This window comes from Numida meleagris, chromosome 6 (assembly GCF_002078875.1).
Source record: "Numida meleagris isolate 19003 breed g44 Domestic line chromosome 6, NumMel1.0, whole genome shotgun sequence".
NCBI lineage: Eukaryota > Metazoa > Chordata > Aves > Galliformes > Numididae > Numida > Numida meleagris.
In genome coordinates this window covers 16,333,931-16,358,083 of record NC_034414.1, presented here as the reverse complement: position 1 = coordinate 16,358,083, position 24,153 = coordinate 16,333,931, and the positions used below count along the sequence as shown (strand labels likewise).

At 41.5% G+C, this 24,153-nt stretch overlaps 1 protein-coding gene across 2 annotated transcripts; it reads left to right on the top strand.

The window, feature by feature from the left end:
- Nucleotides 2,369-24,074, top strand: CHKA (choline kinase alpha). Of its 2 annotated transcripts, XM_021401788.1 has the most exons (12): nt 2,371-2,899; nt 6,545-6,656; nt 13,750-13,803; nt 16,874-16,987; nt 17,554-17,687; nt 17,965-18,069; nt 18,430-18,488; nt 20,148-20,235; nt 20,808-20,916; nt 21,385-21,491; nt 21,813-21,894; nt 22,640-24,074. In XM_021401788.1, the coding sequence occupies exons 1-12, from the start codon at nt 2,421-2,423 to the stop codon at nt 22,697-22,699; spliced, it is 1,503 nt and encodes a 500-aa protein (XP_021257463.1). In that variant the 5' UTR covers nt 2,371-2,420; the 3' UTR covers nt 22,700-24,074. The 2 variants fall into 2 exon arrangements, with proteins under 2 accessions (XP_021257464.1, XP_021257463.1); XM_021401789.1 differs by lacking the exon at nt 13,750-13,803 and having other exon boundaries at nt 2,369-2,899.

The window sequence follows — 24,153 nt, the reverse complement described above, 5'->3', positions numbered from 1 at the left end:
CTACCTTAGTAGCTCTAGAATAGGAACCTTTCGCTGTTCATCTATTGAAAATCCACTGTGTGAAGAACAGCAGTATGAATTTATCATACATTGATTCTCCTGTATGCTTTAAGCCAAACTCTGGGCTAGGAGCAGAAAGCTATTTATTTTGAGGGGGAGAGATTTCACACTTAGAAACGCTGGCACTCGTTTCACTACGTCCTGCACTCAGTTTTGCACCATGCCTTCAGACCGTTCATCTTTGGCATCGCTGCTTAGGTTTTCAATAAGACCAAGGTCATGCCACTGCTGTCACAAGGCTTCCTGCCCGTTCAAACCAGACACTTTGGCAACATATTTGGAAGAATCTTCACCCACAACTTAGACTTGAAAATCTTCTTGCCAGTAATGAATTCCTTCCTAACCCAACACTTGCTTTCTGGGAATGGTGAAACAAAGATGCTTTTGGAAAGTAATGTGTTGGTGTGACTGTAGATGAACTAGGTCTGCAAGCTCTTATTATGACTCACCTTCATTTCTATCACGTGTTCCTCTGCTGCTTTGTTCTTTGCCTTTATCACACTGTACACACTTGAGGCTCCCCAGACGATAGACGGTGTTTGTTGTAAAACATTCTGAATGCTTTTCAAGTGAGTTACACCCTTTCTGTAAACTCAACAATTAATTACGAGTTACTAATTACTAATAGTGTTAAAATAATAAATGATGTAATGAGCAAAGCAAACAGCCGTAGCCATTTCCTGTAGGAAATAAGCATGTAGAGTTCATTTGCATCCAGATACTTATCAAAACAGACGTCGTCACGGGACTGGAGCTGAAGTTAGACTGACATTAAGAAAAGGTGAGCGCGTTGTAAGCAAGAAGATAAAAAACACTTCTCTGTCTGCTTCCACGTTCTCCCAGGCTTTGAAAGAAACGTAATTTGAGTATTTAAAGCAGAGCTCGTGACTTGGTAAGAACAAATGTCAGCTAAGTGGCCAATATCAACAAGCTAGAGATGTCTTGCTTAGTCCAGGTGGACAGAATTCTCTCTGTCCTGGTGTCTGAGTTTTCTGCTGCCCACACCGGAAGCAATCTAGACGACTCCAAATAACTTTCACAGGTTTGGGAGTTTTGTTTTCTAATTAATGTCCTGTTACTCATGCTATGACTATGTAGTGTGAAGGTCAAGCACTTGGGAAGAGAAGGGCCAGCCACTCCGAGAGGTAAAATTAGTTCTGGTGTTTTCACTGCTAACTTCCTGCGTGCGGAGCCACCGCTGGCGGGTGTTGCAGGTTGAGCTTTCTCTCTGTGAAACTGTTATTTAGCTGTTCAACGTCAGCAACGGCATCGGCTGCTCCAGCAGGGACCTGCGAAGGGTTTCTCCGCAGGTCGGGGATGCTGTCTCCAGCAGCCACTGCGCGTTTCCTCTCCAGCATCCCAATCCGTGCTCTGACTCAGGGATTTTATGTTCCGAATGAAAAAGCGGAGGCACGGAGGGGAGACGAAGGAACCCGTCTCTCTTCTGTTCCACCGTGGCATTCCTAACCCCCACCTCGGCTCTGCTATCGCTCAGCCGTGGCCGCTTCAGCGGTGCAGACGGCGCTCCGCAAGCACGAAGCCGTTCTAAAGGCAGTTCTGCAGCTTCTCGGTAACCCCCCTGGGCTCTCTGGGGGCTTTCCAGCGCGGTTACAGCCGGCCCCTTCGCACCCGCCCCGCCCCAGCAGCGCACGGCGGCCAGGAGCAGCTCCCCGCTCGCGGGGCCGGTCGCGCTGCCTTCCCTGCCGTTCACCTTCCCTGCCGTTCACCTTCCCTGCCGCTGCGGCTTTCTCCGGAGCCCAGGGACAGCCGCTTACGCGCGGCCGTGAATCAGCCCCGGCACACGGCAGCTGACTCAGCCAGCCGGCATCTCGCCGTAAAAAGCAGACCGTTGAACGAACGCTCTCGGTGACCGTAATCAACGTCGCGCAGCGCAGACGGAAAGTCACGGCACGCGCCGCGCCCCTCCGTCTGCGGGCAGCGCTCACCTCCTCGGCACCCCCGCGGACCCCGCCTCGCCCCGTTACGTCCTCCTCGGACCCGAGCCCGGTGGGACGGGGCGGCGGACCGCTATCGCGGAGGGTCCGCACGGGAAGAGGGGAGGTGGGCGGGGTCACCTCGCGCTGACCCCAACCCACCCTGAGCTGCGCGCGCCGGTTACCCGGGCGACGGAGGAGCGGCCAATCAGCGTGCCCCGCGCCTGCCCCTTCTTTCTCCTGGGTGGGAGAGCTCCAATCAGCGGGCGCTCCGGAAGCCGGCAGAAGGCGCGCGCGCGCCCCCTCCCCGGCTCTCCCCCCTCCCCCCCAGCCTCGCTCTGGTCGGGAGCTGAGAACCGAGAGCCAATCAGAGCGGAGGGAAAAAAAGCGTGAGGTGAGCGGGCCGCGTGCCGCGCTGCCTATAAAATGGGGGCCGGGCGCGGGCGCGCGGCTCGTTCGCAGCTGGCGCTGGCGGCGGAAGGTCGCCGCGAAGAGAGAGAGAAAGGCAGCGCGAGAGCCGTCGCGCGCGTCCGCCCCAACGGCCGTTCCCCGCCGCCGCCCCCTCCCGCCATGAAGACCAAGTTCTGTAACGGCGAGGCCGACCCCTCTCCGCTCGGGCTCCTCCTGGGCTGCAGCCCCGGCACCGGCGGGGGCGGCGTCGTCCTCCCCGCCGCCGGGCAGCCCCCCTCGCCGCTCTCCCACGGCGGCCCCGAGGGGAAGGACCCCGCGGCGGCGGGCAGAGGCGGGGGTGCCGTGAGCCCGCCCTCCCCCGTGCCGCCGCCGCCCGAGGAGGAGCCGCCGCTCGACCCCCGCACGCGGCGCAGGGCCTATCTGTGGTGCAAGGAGTTCCTGCCGGGGGCCTGGCGGGGGCTGCGGGAGGAGCAGCTCCGCATCAGCCCCATCAGGTCAGTGCGGACGGAGGGGCGGGGCCGCCTCCCGGGAGACCGCGCGTTCCCGGTTCTCTTCGCTGCTTCTTTTCCCCCCCTCTGCTGTTTCTTTTTCCCCTCCTTTTTTTTTTTTTTTTTTTTTCTTCTTAACCTTTCTTCCGAAATCGGGCGGGGGAGGAATCGGGCCCGTGCGGCAGCGCCTGTGCCCGGAGCCTCACGGGGAGGCGGTGGAAGCGCCGTGCGGGAGGTGGGGCCGCGCCGTCCCTTCCAGCCCCAGCCCCGCTGCGGTGGGCGCAAGTGACTCAGCGCGATGACAGCTGCGGGAGGATGCGCTCGGGCGGCAGGGATGTAAACGGGGCTGTCCTCGAAGCCGCGTGGCAGATCCTTGCCTGTTTTCTTTGCGGAATTAAGTAATCTTCGTGGTGTGTGTGTGTGTGTGTGTGTGTGTGTGTGTGTGTGTGTGCTAGTGGGCTCCTTGTTCGGTGTCCTGGTGCTCTGTCGTTCTACTAGACGCAAGGTGGTCTCACTTGTAGTTTCAGAGGACAGCTCTACTTATTATTCCTTCCGAGTTTGCTTTCCTAGTGCTTATGCATGTTTTTCTTGGTATAAGAAATACGTGTAAATCCCCTAGTTAGCAATAACAAAGTATAGACAGTTGACGAAGGTCAACCAGCCACCTGGAGAGCTTGAAGGTGCAACAGTCCATGGAACCCAGTGAGATCCACTTGCGGGTTCTGAGGGAACTGGTGGATGAAGTTGCCAAGCTACTGTCCATCATATTTGAAAGATCATGGCAGTCTCTGATAGAGCAAAGTGAGTGTGATTGGCTTATACTGTTAAATGGGTTTAAAAACTAAGTAATTTGCTGACATCCAGCACAGAAGGCCTGTGTATTTTTAGTCCTCGCTTGACAGTGGTCATAATGAGTTAACAAAGGGCGAGAATTTCCAGGAAACTGGTAGTGTTCCTCAGCGATTGACTAGACTGATGTTTCTGCAATCCCCATTGCTTGATTCTGCTTTCATCCTTGTTAGTCTGCCCTGCTGGCTGTAAGCACTTTATTTCTAAAGCCTTAGGGTTTAGCACAGTTATTCCGATATTTCTTGGAATCCTCCCCTCTGAGATCCCCTTGAAAAGTTGCTTGGTATCTTCTGGCTGGGAGGAACTGAGGATGGGCTGACGCTTCAGAATGAGTTAAATCGTGGGGATTGGTGTTTTGGCAAAAGTTTTTTTTACCTCTTTTATCTAAGGAGAGCGCACCTCCATGTTGGCTTGCTGATTCTGGTTTTGTAAAACCTGAGCAGCGTGCCTTTTCTGGTCACTATTTCCATTTTGATGCAGTAGTGCAAATCAAGCCTGTGAATATCAGTTAAATACGGCGTCATAAGATGAGAGGTCTGTGCTTCTTTGTTTGAGAGCAAGGAAAGACTCGTAGCCAATCAGAATGCAGGTACAAGCACACCTAACTGCTGCGGCTGTGGTTTTGGGGAAGTTGTGGATGGCTTTGCAAATAGGTGACCCTTTTGGAAGGGCTTACCCTTCAGTAATTTGAAGTAGGCTACCTTTTGTTACCCTCGTTTTAATTTACTTGATTAGAGGTAACTGTTAAGTTCTGGAGCGCATAAAGCTGGTGAGACTTGTTGAATGGAGTTCAGCCGGAGTAGGATGCTGCCATTGTTTATCTGGAGGGGGTCCAAGAGAAGGATTTCTGGACTTTGATGCACTGTATGCAGGCAGAGTATGTTTAAGTAACATGAGTGTTCCGGCAGAATTTGTTTAGCTCTTCTCCAGTAGATTTTATGAAATTAGTTTCTATGTGTTTATTTCTCCTATTTAAATAGCAATGTTTTCATTAAAGGTCGAGAAAATCTTTCAAAAAACTGTCTAGCACAGTTTCAGTGAAGCCAGAAAATGTAGTTGGTATAACTAACCAACGTTCTGATTGCCTCTGAATGGTTGGGTTCTGATCTTCATTTGATACCCTTTCCATCTGCCTGGCTTTCCTACCTATTCACCCTCATGGCTCAAAGTTACTTCATATCATTTCCCTAAACATCCTTTTTTGAATGCCTGCCAAGCCACCTGGTTCTCTTCTGTCTGCTTTCTTGAGCATATTGTGCAGCTGCTGTTTTACCCTCTTTTCTCAGTTTTTTTCCTTCTCAATTGTTGGCTCTCATTCTGTAGTCCAGCCCCTCTTCTGTCAATCATCTCCCAGTAGATACATACCAACTCATCTCCTTCCCTGGTAGCTGACTCCAAAAAGTCTGTCTTACTTCCCAGAGAGATTGTAAGGTAACCCAGAAAATTATTAGAAAAAGTATTAAGGTGAGTATCAGATGGGGACTAAGAACTGTAATTTATTCACTGCATTTTGGATCTGCTGAGGATTCCTGGAATCAGAGCTCACTGTGGGGTATCCTTAAATACCTGTACTTCAGTGCTTTGGATGATAGGGAGAACGGCATTGCAACGGCATTGCAAACTACAACACAGGTACTACTATGTAGATACTAGAGTTACTTCAATAAAAGGTGAAGAGGTAGCATGACATGCAGGTAAAAATTACCAAGCTTTTACGTCTGTGCTTCCTCATCTCTTTTGTTAGCTGCTACCTTTGGATTGTATCCGTTTTTGAAAGGTGTTATTAATGGTGAGATAGGCAAGGGTGTTTTTTTTGGTAGAGCTGATTTGCATTTCTATTCTGGCAGTAAACCAGAAGTTTCGGTACTTTTTCATCTGCTGTAAGAGGAAGTAGTAACATGGGTCCCTTCCAGCTCAGAATATTCTATGATGTTGCAGAAATTTTCTTACTGAACATACTGAGAGCGATGAAAATAACGCAAAAAGACAACGTAGTAAGGAAAACGCAGATTGAGTAGGCTGTTCTTAATGTTTGACTGCCAGAAACTGAGAAGTACTGCTTTCATCTGGTATCTGGCCTGTAAAACGCAAAGGTGCTGTCACTTTTCCTGAGTACACAAAAAGTCAGCATACTTGTATGTAACCCTGGGATGACTGAAGTGCAGATCTCCCCAGTTTGTGTCTTAGCTGGTAAGATTGAGAGTGATCTTAGTCCTAGCAAATGCTTGAGTAGTTTCTTTAAAATAAAGAACTGCTTTCTTTGTAAAATTTGGTTCTACTTAAATTGAGTCTCCAGGAATGATAGTGTAAGTATGGCTTTCATCAGTGGTGCTGCACTGCAGATAGTCAGCTTTAAACTTTCTAGCTAATTGTTGTAGCTGCTATCCCAGTGATAACCGGCTCTTAATCCAAACTTACTCACTGCATGGTGTTGAGCTTATCCCACCATCATCTTTCTAGTACAAAAAGTTTATCTGACGAGACTTCAGCATCTCCAAGTCTTGAAAATATTTATATTTACACAAGCCTGCATCTTAGTTGAGTATGGCATTTCAGTGGTTGGTAGCTCAAGCTGTAATTTGTATCTGTAAATCTTTATGGTGAGCTATACATTAAGAGGCACAAAGCTACCTTTTTTTTTTTTTCCCTGAAGCTTTGTGAGCTATGGGTAGTGTTGGAGAAGTGTTATTCATGTTATTCAGTCATTCATAGTAGAAGGTGTATCAGTGTGTCTCTGTTTCATAGCAAGTGAAATATATGCTCATCCGAACTGGCTAATAATCCATTCCCTTCTCTTTGTAGAGGTGGCCTCAGCAACATGCTGTTTCAGTGCTCGCTGCCTGATTCCATTGAGACAGTTGCAGATGAACCACGGAAAGTTCTGCTGCGCTTGTATGGTGCAATCCTGCAGATGGTGAGTACACAGAGTGCTTTGGGAGCGGGAGGGCTTCTCTAGCTTAATTGAGATATGTTTGGAGATCTTCATCTGTGACACACTGCAAGTGTGCTGTTTTACCTGTTTGGGAATGCGTTTTAGCAGCAGTGGGGTAGATGGTTAGCTTAAGACAGTTCTCTTTGTAGTTTGTTGTTGTCTAGAACTTACACTCCTTTCTACACAGATCCTGGCTGGCGTCTATCAGCTGAAGACTCATTTGCTGTCCGTGTGATCAGTAATGCTTTGTTTATGGTGTTAAGTTTGGACTGTGGTGTTGTAGAAATATTATTAAAATCTGCTTCTGTACAGTGATGTAGGACTGGCACAACTAGCGAGATTGCAGAGGACTAAACCATTTAATTTTAACCTTGGTAGGACTTACAACTGAGATTAAAGTTTTTGTCAAACTTAACTGACACAATGCTCAAGCATTTTATTAGAGACCTCATGGGTAACTGTGCTACTGGAGGACTTGATCTGTAGTGTTATAATAAAAATGATGCACAAACATCAATACCATATAGCCATCTCATTCCAAAATACATTTTCCTAAGTGTTTGACGTGCCCCATAGCTGGCATAAAAGCTTTACAAGATGTTCATCAAACTCTTGTACTGTTCCTTTTTTTTTGTCAGTAAAAATAGTAAAGAGTAAATAGCATTTTAATTTGTCAAACCTTAAGAGAAGTGGTTGGCAAATCTGTTTCAAATTGTAAGAAAATTATGTAAAGATCTCTTCTAAAGCTTACAGGCTTTAACAGACTTTTAATTTTTAATTTTTTAATACAGACTATAGGACTATACGGCAGATCTTGTCTTATCCATCTGTGCTAGACATGTGATTACACTGCAGTAAATCACCATAAGTGTTTAGCCTTATGAAAAATGGCAGCTTCATAAAATTACATTTGAATGTTGACAATCGTTTCTATTTGACATAGAGGATCTGGCTTCGTTATCTATTAATTTGTGATATTTTCTAATAGTCACTTGCCTTGAAAAACTGATCCAATATCTGCAGGAGATTGACTGTTCTTGAAATTTTGGTCCATTCTTCCTGCATCTAATGCTTTGACCAAGCTTACTATCAAAAAACTCATTGGATACTGTCACTTAACTGGCTTTAAAGTGTTTTTATGTAATGTGAGATGCAGACTTTACCAGAAATAACGTAAAAGATTCCAGTGATATGAAATAGCATGGAGCATTTGGCTACACCACTGTCTGTGTGTTGGGAAAGTTAAACTGATAAACAAGAAGTGTGCAAAAGTTGATTAATTCCAACTTAAATAATCTGTACTTTGGCTTAAAAGAAACCAAAAGGAAAGTGGAAAAAAAAAACAACTTGGAGAAACTGTTTCTGAAGTCACTAGAGTTGATGTTATGATTTTTTTTCATAATTATTAATGGCTTTAATGCAGTGCTGACTTGATATGTAGAAGTCTTCAGTAGGAACATGGGCTATAAAACTTAATGTAGCGATAGAACTTCTGTTGCCCAAGAGCTGTGAAGAAATGTCGCCTTTCCCCCCACCACCCATTTTTCTTTGATAAAGGGAAAGTAGACTCTAGTGTTTGGTTGCCCTTCTCTTCCCTCAGAGTTTTTCTTAACTTGTCTTTTCTGTGCCCCTTTTTGCTGAAGAAATCAAAGAAATTGGGGGCTCTAAATCAGAGAACTAATTTGGTTTGAAAATTGAAAGTGTGTTCGTAACTTTCTAACCTTTCTGCTCTTGGTGTTGAAGGATCTTTTGAGATGTCTAACTTCCTTTATTTCCATAGTGGCAGTGAAATGACTGCTCTTGTTGGTGCAGTTCACTAAAGGTTAAGTAAGCAGAAAAAGTCCCAAGGTAAAACTTTCAGATTGCATTGAGGTTCACAATTTTTGTCAACAAACATTTGTCTCTTCCAGCCCCTATACCTTAAATGCAAGTTAAAATATAAGCAAACTGTTTTATTGGGGTATTTCGAAAACCTAACTTAAGATTCTTATGAATTTCAGCGTGGCTTAAGCAGAATCTTATGACAAGCCTCTTGTCATGAGGGAGCGATCCTTAATTTTTTTTAATTACATCACTTGAGTTTAAAGCCCTGTAGCAAATAAGGGACACCGCTGAAGTTGAGTTTTGAGACCTTAATACTAAAATCAAGACTTCATTCTCGGTGACTTCTCTTTAAGTGACACTGGGTATTAGCACTTACCGCTTGCTTTTTGAGTCATTGTAGTATGTTTCAACTCTTGCCCATCTTGTTTTCTGTTGCAATTGGAGCACAAAGCAGTGATATCAGCTTCTTTTATTTGTCACTGTATATACTGTAGATCTGTAGCAATCTGCACCAAATTGATACAGGTATGGCTGACAAATAAAGTAAAATTTTTGAAGAGGGTAGAAGTGAAAAGTAGATAATCCATACTAACTTGAGTGAATAATACTGACACTGTAATTTTCTTCGAGCCACCTTTTAAAGGAACCTTTTTTTGCAGTTTGAAAATAGCCCCAGTTTGCTTATTATGAATCTTGGAAGACACAAATGTCAGTACATGAAACTCATCCAATATAAACCATGCCAGTTGGCTAAAGCTGCCACGCAAGGAGGGCTTTGTGCCTTCCTCTGTCATAACTGATATGTTAAAGCCAATTTTTTTTGTGTGCATGAATGTTTTGGGGGGAGTTGGGGGGAGATGAATGGAACTTGGCCATTATTACCAATGGTCGCACTGGCATGGATATTGAAAAATCAAGGACTTCTCTTGAGTGTATCCTTGAGCAGAACTTTTTTTTAAGACAAGAATTTGTGCTTGTGACAGGTTAAAGTACTAACCACATTAAAACTCAAATGTTTGAGGCACAATGCAGATATGTCACACATTGGAAAAAGGGAAATGTCTTACTCTGCTTCTTTTATTCTTGCTCCAGCTTAGTAGCTAAATTTAAAGGGGAGCATTGAAAATACAACTTCCTCATTGCAAAATGACTTTAACTGTTGGCTAAATTCAGTTACAACAACTAAAACAAAAAGTTCTCCGCAATGCCATTTAATGTTCAGACCTCGAGATTGGATTTCATATACAGATCACTGTAGTGGTTCTACTTAAATTCAGAAAAAAATAAAAATTCCCACCTCTTAGAAATACCAATAGGATTTCAATTTATGCTAGTGTCAACAAAAAAGCCCAAATTAAGGTGAATTTCTTTAAAGTTCACCTATCAAAGGTAAAATGGGGATTGATTCCCATTCTTTTACGCATGTCAAAAGAACCTTGAACTCTGTTTCTCTGGGACTCCTTTACTTTGCAGTAGCTAAAAGAAAAACTTAAATAGAAATGAGGAAAAACAAACCAGTATACCTCATATTCATCTCTGGTCTCTCAATTCCTTTGTGAGCGGACACAGAATAAGTATAAATGGTTGCCACAGTTCTGTGGTAAATCCTTTTCCATACCTGCCTTGCTGCCTTTTTTTTTTTTTAACTAAATAAAATGCAGACTGCTGTGTAACTGTAATTATCAACGTCTTCTGTGGTTGTTGGTGTCCATGTCTGTTTGTAGCATGGAGTAACTACAAATCCCTGGCACTGGCAGACGGCTTGAAAGAAACCAAACACCTCTTACGGGGATATATTTGTGTTGGGTGGAGTTAAGGGTATTCTGGGGGTAATGTACCACTTTAGTTGTATATGCATGTGTTCTCTGCTGCAGGCTTGCCCATGCGATCGTGCCTAGAGCACTCTGGTTTCCAGGTGACAGACACGATTCACGGTATAGTATGAGATCTCTGAAGTTGGAGCGTTCTCTACAGCTTTCATTTTCTTTAGTACTGGATGTCAATGTTTAAAAAATAAGGCTTAAGTAGCACCAGCTACTGTCTGTGCATCTGAATATTTAGAGCAATAACAAAATATCAAAATATTGCCCCTTCCTTTCCTCTGCTCCCTCATAAGAGAATGGTAACTTGAAATGAAGAGGATTAGAGAAGTCTTTGTGGCTTTTGAACAAGAATTCCCAGTTCAAGTCCTACACATGCTAGATCCTAGGATTTCAGCTAATTAGTCCGTTTCTCCAGGCCTAGCAGGGATCAGTGATGAAAGGCAGAGAGGTTCTCAGGAGCAGAAATAGTCACTGCTGAATCTAAAACTGTTTGTGTTCCCACCCTGTTCAAATAAATGTCTTCTGCCAGCTTCTAGAATTAGAAAAAGCTTCCCTCACTTCTGTAACTTCTCAATCAGTTCATTGTAGTATTGTAATTTCTTGGGATCTGAAAATACTGCGACTCTTTGATTTAGACCAACTTGAAAACAACTAAAGCTGAATATATGCAGAAAAGAGGAGTTAACTTGTAAGTTTTACATTTGCAGGCAGAGAGAGCAGTTACTTTGGAAAAAAATGTGCAAATTGCTCCCTCTCTACACAGAGGGAGCAATTCTCTCTTCTTCTGTCAAGCTTCTTTTTAAATAGGATTTGTCTTCTAATCACAACAGTAATAAATACGGGGAGTTAGGGAGACAATGCTGGAAGAACTCCGTTCTCTGTATCCAACTGCCAGGTGTGTAAACACAGTCTGGTTGTCTTCTAATCACAGATAATGCGGAATGTCTCCCCTTTAGGACTTTGATCTCGTACCTGATATGTACTGCCTTTAATTAATTTACATGATCGGTGAATCTCAAAGTAGACTATAAAGAACTTTTTTTTTGTTTTTGTGCATTCATTTGTCCTCTCTAACTAAAATCCAGTGAGATTTCTTAATTTGCTTTGAGAATAAGCCTTCTCACAGTAACATCCACTGAACAAGTATTTAAATAGTTTGTTCTCAAAGATGTAGAGCACATGCCCATTCTTAGTTGATATTTCTGTTCAGAGAGACTGATTAAAAACCTCTAGGAGTTATTTAATCATTCTCTTATTTGAGTAAATAAAATCTCCTCATTGCTATAGAAGTAAATAGCTCCCAGAACTGGACATAAGTTGGAGTGTGCAAGTGGAGTTCAAAAATAAAAAAACACCTGAAGTTTTGATTGTTTGAGCCAGGAGCATGAGCTGGTTATGTAGATAAATATCTACGTGATGGTATCTCATGATTTGAGATGTTTGGCTTGGATCCACTTTTCTCATAGATGATTGTGCAGAGAAAATCAAATCCTAGCGCTTGAACATCTGTTAAACTCTTAAAGAGTTTAACTCTTAAATTTCTGTTGCATAAAATTGCATCCCGCTTTACTTCATTCACACTGACTGCATGTACTGGAGACTTTGCTAATTCTAGGCTGAGGACGTGGCCACTTGTGAAGACTGATCCTCTCCAAGCTCCCATTCCTATCTACAAGTTATTTACGAATTCCTGTGTATTCATTCTCCCCTGGCCACTAATGCTCTATGCTGAGGGAACAGAAAAGAGGAAGGGGTGCCGCAGAAGTCTCCTTTTCTGATGACTCTGCGGTAACATCCCTAACTGTCTCCTTCTAATGGCACAGTAGATGCCATTAGGATATCTCCGACGCTAATTTGAGGTGGACTCCTTAGAACTGGCTAGCTCTTTACACATGCCTTCTGTAAAGCGGGCGCCAGTTCAGGTTCTAGGGGAAAGCCTAATCTGCTTACCTTCTGATGAACTGAACCATTCTGAGAGCACCATTAATCAGGAAAGACTCCTGGATGGTGAGTAACTTTCTGACTGTTCAAGAAAAATCTGTAAGATGCAATAGTGGTATTGATGTAGGACATGCTTGTTCAGAGAAGCTCTCTGTAAATTACTATAATGCTATTGTGTAGTTACATGTTTAGCTTTTAATGAATGTGCTTTGACTTTATTAATTTCCTTGAAAGGAATATTAACTAATAGTAGTCTTCATATTGTCTTGTTTTAAGCTTAGTATCCTAGTGGAATGGGAAGTACTTGCTGAAAGACCATGGATTCATGTTAACTATACTTCTTCTATAGCTTCTGAAATAATGTAACTGCTTAGCTTGTGTAAGTGGTTAGCTTGTTGTATTGTACTGAAGACAGCTGGTGTTGCTTAACTGTATTCTGTTAAGTTCGTATTTCCACCCATTTTGGACATGTTAGAACGTTGGAACAGAAAGGTATGCACACGGTTCTGTGAATCACATGTTTTATTCAGAGGGTGGAGATGCAGGCTGCCTTCATGGGCCTCTAACCTCAGTCTGGTTTAAACAGTCTTTGGAATTGCAACATAAAGTAGCAGCCACAAACTATCGCTAAATCTAAGCAAATATTTGCTTTCTCTTCTCCTTACCTTCAGACCTTTAAAGGACAAGGCTCTTATTACATCTTGAGTTTTAAGTGTGTGGCTCTATTAAAAGCATGTGCCATTGAAGGTTGGGTTGCTGAGCGTATGATTTGATGCTCTGGAGCTGCTTTATAATGACAGTCAACAAGCCTAGCACAATCTGCGATGCGTGGCATTGGTTAAAGTTTTGCTTGTATACTGCAGTTCTTGCTGATACGTCTTTAGCTCACATGGGCATTTCATTTGAAGAAAAATCCTGGATTTGCATACCCAGTGGTACGTGCACTTAACATCCTGGACAGTATAGGATAAGTAAGGAAATTGTAGCCACAAGAATTTAGGGAAAAAAAATTAAATTTAGGTAATTACAAGTGCTTTGTGAGCTTTACCAATAGTCCTTCAAAGGCTTTCTTGTAATTTAGGTAGTTTCTCTCTTAAGTGTTTTAGCTGCAAGAAGAATATCATCCCAGATGTCATTCAGAGGGACTCGATTGTCTCTTAATTAAAATCATATATTTAAGCTTGTGATACATTGAGATGCAGTTCTGAAATACTGGGAAACAAAAATACCTGAAACCCATCTCCTGGGCTATTTACAGGAGTGGCTTGGTCTCAGTGGCACATCCTTTTGAAAGGTTTTGGAATTGGTGAAATAATATTGTGGTCAGAGGTCAGGTGGATGCTAGTGCTGTAGTTGTCACAGACCAAGACACTGTTGAGACATCTAGTTAACTGTAGCTGGCGCTTCTACTCCCTTTGTTCTGGTGGTTGCAGGTTAATCATGTTAAATTTCATCTTCTCATTGTGTTTGCTTTTTCTCATTCATAGAGGTCCTGTAATAAAGGAGAATCAGAACAGTCTCAAAAGGAAAATGACTTGCAAGTAAGTAATTAAATTTGCTTACTTAACAGAATTTTAGAAATAGGGAAATGTCGTGAGTCTGCTTGTTCTGAAGCAGTGCCTGGGCTGTGTTGTTAGAAACTGTGAAGAGTAAGGAAGAAGACGCATCTATTTGCTCATAAAAAATGATACGATGATGTGAGCGTCTGTGCATAGCATGGAAAGACTGAAGTATTCTACATTAACATGAAACACTCCAAATTCAATGTAGGTGGTTTTGTACCAGTTCTTGCCCGTGTAATTACTGAAGCAGGACTCTTCTTTCTGTGCGAGAGGAGGATCAGCACTCTACCTAATTCCTACTCTATAATAAATCAAACTTAATTCTTCTGAGGGAAGTACATGGAGCTGGGGAGTTCCTTTTGAACACAGAGTGGGTTTGATTAGCATTGTGCTTGGATCATCTGGATTCTGCAAACTTTACACTGCTTGTGTTTGGAAGCATTTCTGCTCATCCAGCATAATGTCTGGCAGAGTGCAGTTTTTATAGTCATCTGAACAGAATTTGGTAGCTTAGGTTTCTACCTTGGCAATATTTCTCCTAAGGGTAACACTGCAGCTTGTTAGCCAGATGGTTTGCTTCTTACGCGTTATCATTTGTACTGTCATTTTTCAGTTCTGTAATGGTTTTGGCAGTGATTAAGGAGAAGAACGTATTACTCAAGTTTGAGTGCTGCTTTTTTCTGGTTGTATTGTTTTTGTCTTCTGAGAATCTGAAATGGCTCAAGCGTTTTTCTGGGGAGTAGAACTCAACACACCTTAAACTCTTCTTAAAATGTTTGTTTTTGAATGTCTACTTTTGAAGTCTTGTTGAAATTTCAGTTAAGTTACTGGAACTGCCCTTGTTCTCAAGTGACTGGTCTTATTGTAGAAGGAATTCTTTTACTGCTCATTTAAACCTTTGTCTTCTAAGTGCCGGGTCCAAGAGCATTCAAACTCAAATGTTCTCCTACTGCTGCTTTTGGGTAACATTCACCTATATTTCTGTCTTGAGACGGATCTTTCATGGAGGCGTGCAGCCATTCTTATTAATAGTGCTGAAACAACGTTTAGAAACTTGCAAGCATATAGTTGTGAATTATTTTAATGTTCTCAATTTTCAAGTGTTGTAGATAACTAGGATTAGGCAGACCCATGGCAGAAGTAACCGAAATGGTAAATGGAAATCTCTCTGGTTGCCACTCCTGATGCGCTAAGGGACATCTTATTGAAGATCAGACATAGGATGTGTGGAAAAACATGCCCCTTTTATACTCTTTTATTAAAGTATGATTTGAGGTTTTGATCTGTGAGTAAAGGACTATAGAAAAACATGAGGATTGTCATCTGTTCTGGAGCTTATTTTTGTTGATGGATAGCAACGTTTCTTTGACTTTTCTTAGGATAAAGCGGTGGGATAAAGTTAGGTGGGTTCAAGGAATACTTAAGCTTGAATTCAGGGGGGGAAAAGCATAATTCTCTTGCAGAAAGTGGATGACGGGAATGGGGATTTATAGGATATCTTCTCAGATCAAGAAGAATTGAGAAATTTGATCCGGTATAAGATCATTCTTTTTCTTTGGCACTTGCTGTTATCCTAGTATCATGAATTCTCTTTTAGTAAGAGCTGAAATCAAGAAGCAAACATCTTAGTGGGTACAATCAACAGAATTGCTGTGATGAAGCTCTTAAAACACCCAGGTGTTGTACCAGCAACACACAAGTTCAGTATCTATTGGAATTGGAGTGGACATTTAGTAACCTATATCTAATTTGCTTTTTGGTGCTTGGTGTTAGGCTTTAGAACTGAACTGGAAAGTTCACATCTATGGAGCTGAGTACATGTAGAATGATAAATATATAATGATACATATATATCTTTTTGATGCATTAGTTCTGCCTCAGCTGAGATGGAAAAATAGTGGAGAGCATGGATTTACTGCATTTGTATGCAAGTCATCTGAAACTCTCAATTGATTTCCTTGATGGCCTCTTCACTTTTTGTTGAAGTTAATGCTTCAGCATGTGGTTATAAGTCTTTGCTGCACTTCAAAGTGAAATACGATACTTTCTTGAGAGTGTATCAGTACAACAAGATATAGGACAGTAATTAAAAAAAAAATAGCAGTGAAACTGCTCGAAGCTTGCTTAAGAGTAGAACTTGAGTAAAAAAGGTTCACTGCTATCTGAGACTGCAGTGAATATAGTCATACAAAAGGCTCTGTAGTCCAAAATACCTGAGAGCTTTCCTGGTTTTGTGCTCTTACTACTTAGGCTTGTTAGTATCATGGCTTGGGTTTTGAGGTGAGCTGCTCAAATATCAGCAGAGTTAATAAACCTCTAGAATGTAAGTACACCTGGATTCCTGATGACATAATTGCTAGATGTAGAGATTTATTTTATGGCTTCAGTGTTAGAAATAATCTTACCTATCAAGAAAGCTATACTTCAGTGACTTTAACTGTATTTTTGAAACGTACTTCATATTTCTATTAATTTTAAAACCTTCATATAAAAAAAAAACTGCCTGGCCTATGATTCTTATGGGATGAATTTACTAATGTAAAGAAAACCTCTTGAAAGCTGAGGTATGCTTGGACGCAATGAAGGAATAATGCTTATTCACCCTTGCCCCCCTAATTAGCGAGAGTTTAAAGTATTCTCTCCTTTTAATAAAGAAGAAAAAGAGAAGACCTAAAATGTGCTTAGTAGAAACAAACCCTTATTCATTCTTCCGAATGAAAAGCTGCTTAGTTCTGTCTCTCGCTTCATTCACTTGCATGATTAAACCATCCTTTCGTGAGATACCGCTCCAAATTGTGTTAAAATCACTAAGAATAATATTCATAGTTCCTGTTATGCATTTCAGTAGGATAAGCTCCTTCAGGAGATAAATTTGCGGAGTTCGCACAGCTTAGGGAGGAGAGAATAGTTTGGTTTTTGCACAGTCTTCCTTTGTCCTGGCCTATGCAATGGTATCTAAATAGTACTTATTTCCTCCCCCATTCTAAACTTTTTAAACTTTCCTGGAGGCACCACCTAATGTTTTGATATTTCTTTAATCTTTTTTCAGGGGGCAGAAGCCATGGTTTTGGAAAGTGTTATGTTTGCCATTCTTGCAGAGAGAGCTCTTGGCCCAAAGCTGTATGGAATATTTCCGCAGGGGAGACTAGAGGAATTTATTCCCGTAAGTCCTGTTTGTGATTAGTTAGTGGGCTGCTAGTTGTTTTAATTGATCATGACAAGAAGGTCTCTGAACTGCTCAGAAAAGCAGGGATGTGGGAATGGAATACTTGGCAGTCTGCAGTAATTGCTAGCTGTAATTCAATACAGTTACAGTGGGTGTTGGAGAGCCCAATTATAGCTCTTGCCAGGGAGAGATATCTAAAAATTCCTCAGCTGTAGCAGAGACTAATAAATGAAGATAAAAAGCCTGTTAGATACCAAGCATAGCATTGGAAGCTATAGTGTAATACTTTCCTTTATTAGCAGTGAGAGTGGATGCTTTTGATGTTCTTAAATATTTATACTCAGTCTGCTTTGAGAGTATTCTTGGTGTGAGATTTGATATTCTCCCTGTCTTGGACTAAGTCTTAAGTAAGCTGGGCTAGTAACTCAGCTTTTCCAAATACAGTTTATCAATTTAAGTTCATACTGGGGGGATGAGGAAAAATGTATTGCTTAAGTACTAACTGTTTCTACTACATGTATTTCTCACTTAACTGTATTTTAAGAATACTGTATTTATTACAGAGCAGGAAACTAAGTACTGAAGAACTAAGCTTGCCTGACATATCTGCTGAAATAGCCGAGAAGATGGCAGTATTTCATGGCATGAAAATGCCATTTAATAAAGAACCTAAGTGGCTTTTTGGGACAATGGAAAAGTAAGTTATACGCTACTTTAAAGTACATGAACAAGAGGGCTTGTTGTAAACTTGGTGTTTGGAACATTCTTCCTGAATGACAGAGTACTCAAAAACCATTCCTTAGTTATCTGATGAACCTAAATTACTTTGGGGGGGGGTGGGGGGGGTGGGAAGGAACACATTTTCTTTATCCGTTATCTTTAAACTTCCTTGATTTTAGTTAAATTTAATTTTAATGTGGGAAGATGTTTGTTTATTGGCATAAGCACTGTACTATTATCTTTATTTTTAACAGGTATCTAAATCAAGTGCTGAGGATAAAATTTACTAGAGAATCCCAAACTAGGAAGCTGAATAAACTCCTCAGCTACAATCTACCCCAGGAAATGAAAAATCTAAGGTAGGCTGATTTGTGACTTCCTTCTAGTTCCCAGTTTTAGTATCAATTTGTGTATTTGTTCATGTACATTGTATGGCATAGTACCCTATATTCATTTCACCTTACTGGTTGGAGATTTTGTGGTTCTGTAGCCAACTTGTGTGTAGTATTACTACAGATTAATAAAATCACTTGCTGCTCTAAGGTGCTGATCAGTAAAGTCCTACTTCTGTCCTGATTGTGTGCTTATAATAAAGAAAATAGGCTCATGTTAGAAATGAATAGCACTTCAAATTCTTAGAACAAAATCTATCCTTTACCTAGAAGTTGAACTGAACTTAGTGATTTGTTACTTACTAGCCCTGTGTTGCTGTTTTCCAGAGCTATGCTTGAAGCTACTTCATCACCAGTGGTATTTTGCCACAACGACTGTCAGGAAGGTAAGCTGGCCTTGTTCAGTGATGCAGCGTTGATCCTTTTTCCTATCACTTGTTTGCTCTCTGAGGGGTAGTCATGTTCTCAAGGTACTGCCCTGGCAGCTGACCTGAAGTAACAGCCTGTGCACTCCCAGTGTGCAGCAGTGGCAAGGCAAAATGTATTTACTGAGCAACTATCAGGGCTGATGAAGGGAATGATTGTAGCATCATAACTCAAGCTAAGCATGTACACACGCTCTGTTAGTATGGGTTTGAGCTTCCTCTTAGCAGTATCTTAGCAGCCTCGAGTGAGATAGGATATCCTTAGCCCTTTTGAAAGAAAGATGCTGGAAAAGTGAGTGAGTGGTGAAAGTGGAGGTTAGAGGAGTTTGAGTCGGGAGTTCTCAGCTTGTACTGGTGAGAAACATCAGAAAAAAACTTACTTCCCCTGTTAATACTTTTTCTAGGAGTCATGTAGGAAATCATACATTTTAATGAACTAGTTGTCCAAGGGGAAGAGAGAGGAGGCAGGGCTTGAGGTGCTGGGATGTGTTCTGCATGTGGACTTCTTTTTACGTGTACAGAGGGTAAGCTAGGCTGAGCTGGAAGGATACTATACCAGGACTATATGTGGGGCTGTTGTGTTTTCAGGGGTCCCAGCCTTGTTAGCTAAGGCTGATGAATGGGCCTAGAAAAGGATTGCCCCAGAGGACAGGCACTGAAGGATAGGCAGCACAAGGGGAAAAAGCCACTGATATGAGGTCTGAAGAACTATCTCAATAGTGGTAGAATTCGGGATCTCATTGCAGGTGTGGCCAGGTGCAGTACCAGGGGAGTTTGGAGCATGTTAGGGTTTACACAAGCTTTGGAAGGTAAATTTTCAAGATCTGGGGAAAACATGTGGAGGAATAGGGAAAGATACTGTGCTTTTTCTACTGGTGCAAGGGTAGGAGAACTGGATTTGACATAAAAACAGATGAACACGTGGGGAGTGGGCAGAATACAGCAGAAATTAGAATTACTCTAAATTGATTTATCAGTAGTAAAACTATTATCAGTTTTATAGTTACTACATGAATACAGGTAGGCCTGGCGAGTTTTAGATAAGTTACTGTGATAAAGAGAACAGAAAGACAGATAAAACAATCTCGGTTATATAGGAAGAGGCTGAGCTTTTCTGAAGGCACCCACTGTGCCACATAGAAGAGCAAAGTGATCAAGTCCATGGCTTTCAGGCTGCTGAAAAGCAATTCCTGCCCCCAGTGTTGTGTGATGAATGATAGTGCTGTACAGGTATGAGAGGTGCTGCATAATTTAGATCTCAATTGTTATAAGCAATTCAGCAAGGGCTGTTGAGGTTGATGGTGTTGCCTGGTCTAGCTGCGAGCTAAGCGCTGCCTTGGAGAAGTAAGACCCTTGAGGGGTGTGGGGGGAGAACAGATCTACCTCTCTGCCTGTACAGAAGAAAACTTCTTTGCTTTCTGCTTTTCAAGGCTTATAGTATATATCTCAACTTTGCCACTTGGCTGTTCCTATTACTCTTTTGTGTAGATGGAAGGGATAATTGGGATTATCTGAAAAGTGTTACTTAAAACACAGTATTGCTTTTCTGTAGTTTTCCTGTGACTGAGTATGCTGTATTTATTAATGTTATCTTTCCTAATGTTCTCCTAACATTTTTAGGTAATATCTTGCTTCTAGAAGGCAGAGAGAATTCAGAAAAACAAAAGCTGATGCTCATTGACTTTGAATACAGCAGCTATAACTACCGGTAAATCATTTTCTTCTTTTCTGTTGAGCAAGAAGGTGTATTGCATTTTAAAAGCTAGAATAAGAGCAAGTGCTGAGCTTCTGGTTATGTCTATTCCTAATGAGTTGTGTTCTGCTCTCAGTGGTGGACAACAGATGTAACTAGTCAAAACAGCTTTGGTTCTGACAGCTTTAGGTGTAGGCTTATCTGAGAGAAAACATGGTCACAGATGCTGGAGTTTGTTGGACTAGAGAGCTTGTTCACTTAGTTCACCTTCTGCCTGCAATAATACTAATGTTAGATGTGTCTGACTCAGTGCTGAGATGTATTGCATACCTGAGTATTTTATCTGTCTACACTGGTAGCCAACTTGATAGCGAAGTTTAGTGTTTTCATGTAGCTGGTAGTTTCTGTTAATAGCTGTCTTTTCTTCTTGGTGTTAATGACTTGCAAAGAAGTTGTAGAGAATTGACAGATTAACTACTTCCTTTAGCAAAAACTGCAGCAAGTTCTACTGAGTAGCCTTGTGCTTCTAAACTTGATTAAGCAAGAGCAAATGGCTAGTGTGCAAATAAAGACTATCTCTTTTTCAGAGGCTTCGACATTGGAAATCACTTCTGTGAGTGGATGTATGATTACACATATGAGAAGTATCCGTTCTTCAAAGCTAGTTTTCTTAAATATCCTTCAAAGAAGCAACAGGTGGGCTCATAAGAATAAGTAATAAGCCACTGTCCACAATCTTTAGATCTTAATTCTCCTTTCCAATTCTAATTTAGACTTGCTTTTTTTCAAAACGTTTTCTTCCATGACTTCTTGTGTATAATAATTCCTATAACCCTGACTACTTCTGCTTTAAAACTGTACAAAGTTCATAACAGCCTTTCAGGATAGAATTTCTACTGTGTGTTTTTTAGCTATGCACCACAAAAATGAAGTCCAGTAGTTATGGAGTGCAGCTGTGAAATCAGCTGGCAGTAGCAAAATGTCAGTTGTTGGTTTTTCCTAAACCAGACTTCCCAGCAATGAGTGGAATCATCATTAATCTAACTCTAGCACTGTCAATGTTTGGAAAAAAAAATACAACGTACTGAAAAGCCTGCCTAATTCTGAAAGAAGCAAGTCTGCATTGAGGCGAGTTTGTAACTTTTTTGATTACTTGCCTTCTAGCTTCACTTTATCTCCAGTTACCTGTCTGCATTCCAAGATGGCTTTGAAAATCTGAGCAATGAAGAGAAGTCCAAATTAGAAGAAGAAATGTTGCTAGAAGTTAACAGGTAAACTGCCTTTCTCGGCTCTGTCTTGAAACTTTCATTGATACCTGCCTCTGTACCTCAGAGGAACTTCAGCCGAGGAAGATGCCAAGCAGTTTCTCTGTGGTAAAGAAAAACCTGTCAACTGCAAGTTTTAGATGCGTGGTATGCATGTAGTAGAGTAAATAAAATAGTAGGGAAGCTGATGGAATTTTGTATTGTATCATACTTTAAGAAGAAAAGGTGTGGCCATCCACAAACTACAGCTAGTATTCTAACAGGATATTGAAGTTAGTTGTTGTCACTTGGTTGGGTGTTATAGTAAATATAGTCCTGTCATTTCAGGTTTGCCCTTGCATCACACTTCTTCTGGGGTTTGTGGTCTATTATACAAGCAAAGATCTCATCCATTGAATTTGGTTACCTGGTAAGTTCTTTATTATTAAAGTTTCATTGAATTAAAAATGTATGCTGTAAGTAACCTGTGATACATTATCAGAGTAAATGAAATGGCTGCTCAGTGCAACTTAAAACTTCTAAGTGGAGTTTAAAAATGAAACATTTGTTCTTAGCTTTTGCTCCTTCATTATAATGATAAAGAACTCCTAGGATTCTAAACATTTCAGAGATTACTTTCATTGTTACATAGGCTGACTAGCTGTGCATGTCAGACCTTGCAGTAAGATGGCTGCCTTGCAGTGAAGTGATTCTCCTGCAATAAGAGATCCCCTGCAAGAGGGAAGGAGCGAGTGTGAATTGGAAACAAGAGTAGTTGCAAAGTATGCGTGTAATGTGTTCATATCCTTTGTGCAACAATATCAATGTCAGGTAGCTTCTGTTTCCAGATCAAACTCCTGATGCAAGGTGTTAGGGTACTGTAAAGTGATATAACCTTAAGGTATGCTGAATATCTTGCAGAAGGTGTTGCGGAAGCCATTCCTAGTGAAATCTTGACTTTTTTAGTGTGGCAGCAGCTAACAGTGTTGTTTGAAATAAAAGATGGGAGGAAATTTTAGAGGCAAGGAAACGTTTGGGGAGATTATCTTGAGCAAATAGATCAAATTCATTGAGATGATGGATTAGGAAGCTAACAGTTAATACCTTCATTGTTTTCCCCTTACCAAACACAGAAGCACGGCCATTCACTGTATTAACGTTCCTTGTTTCTCCAGGAATATGCATTATCCAGATTTGATGCGTACTTTGATCAGAAGAAGAAGCTCCAAGTATGAATGTGGGAGAAGTGGCCTGTTGGTTACTGTATGAAGAGGGCAGCTGGACAGAACTTTCACCGTGCTTAGGCTACTGTATCTGAAACGAAGGTGTCACTGACTTCCAATTCCTTGGAAGGCAGGTGTACAATACTGAAGACTGTATAAAAATGACTTGTTTACAGTTTCATAAGTATGTGGAATGAGATTGAGAGGCAAAAGTAAAATACAACAGTGCAATATCTTAAAATCCTTTTAATCTAGAATTTAATCTAGAAGGTATTTTATATTATGGGAGAAGCTTACAATTAAGTGTCAATACCACCTGCATCAGAGCAAACAGTGTTACTGTATGTTTTCTAGGGGTTTGTTGTCATGATGATGAATGTTGTAAGCAGGACAGCTGTGAAGGTGATATATGTTAGACATTGCCTCTTAATGAGAAGGAAAAGCAAAGGCGACAACTGTTACACTGTGAAGTAGGCTTCAAATCTTACTGTGAGATTAGGTTCAACATGCCCCGTGAACACTATCTTCAAAGCTGCTGATACCTTACACCACTTTAACCATAAAGCAAGGAAACACATTGAAGCGGTGTGCTTTAAAGTGTTATCTGCATATACATGAATGTTTCTCTTAAGCTGGTGTGCCTGTGAAGTATGAATGAGCTTTGAACTGGACATTCCAAAGGAGTTTGTCTTCAACCGTTCATTCCTCATCCTTCAAGAACACGCTTTAGCCCAGCCTGGTTGTCTCCTAAAATGCTGCGTCCTGCACAGGGGGTTCTGTGGGCAGTTAGCACTGGGAAGAGTGCCTTGAATTACTCTAGCTACTCCCCAGACAACTGGATTGACATTGACAAGACTTACAAATCAGATCCCGTCTCTCTTCTTGACTTGTGTTGCCTCGGTACGTGGCTATAAGGAATAGTAGAGCCAAAGACTGCAGAGAACACTTCAGGAAATCGCTGTTCTGCCCGTCCAATGCTTACGTGGCTTGGGAGGTGCTTTTCTTTGTACCTCCAATTTTCATCATGTTCCAGCAATGCAGTAAAGTGGAGCGTCTTGTGGGGAACAATAACCTGTATATTGAAACTTGAGTATAATCTGTGTACATGTCATCTAAAGATTTCTTTAGATTTTTGGGAACTTGTTTATTTTGAACGTTATTTGTTGTGCTTTCTAACACACTGTATTATAAATAATAAACTTTAAGTCTACCCTTTTTTCATTTGTATAGCAAATACTGTTCCAAGCAGTTGAAGAAAATGTGCAGCATTTCATGTACTGTATTGCATAACTTGTAAAAGCTGTCAGTTTATTCTCTAGTATAGAGAATCATTTTGCATACGCAATTATTAATACTTTATAATAAATATAAAAGCACTTGAAAAGATCATTGTTGATGTTCCTTCCTTGTATCTGCAGGGCAAAACAGCTGCAGTTTCTGGCCTTAACCTGTGCTGGAAATACTTT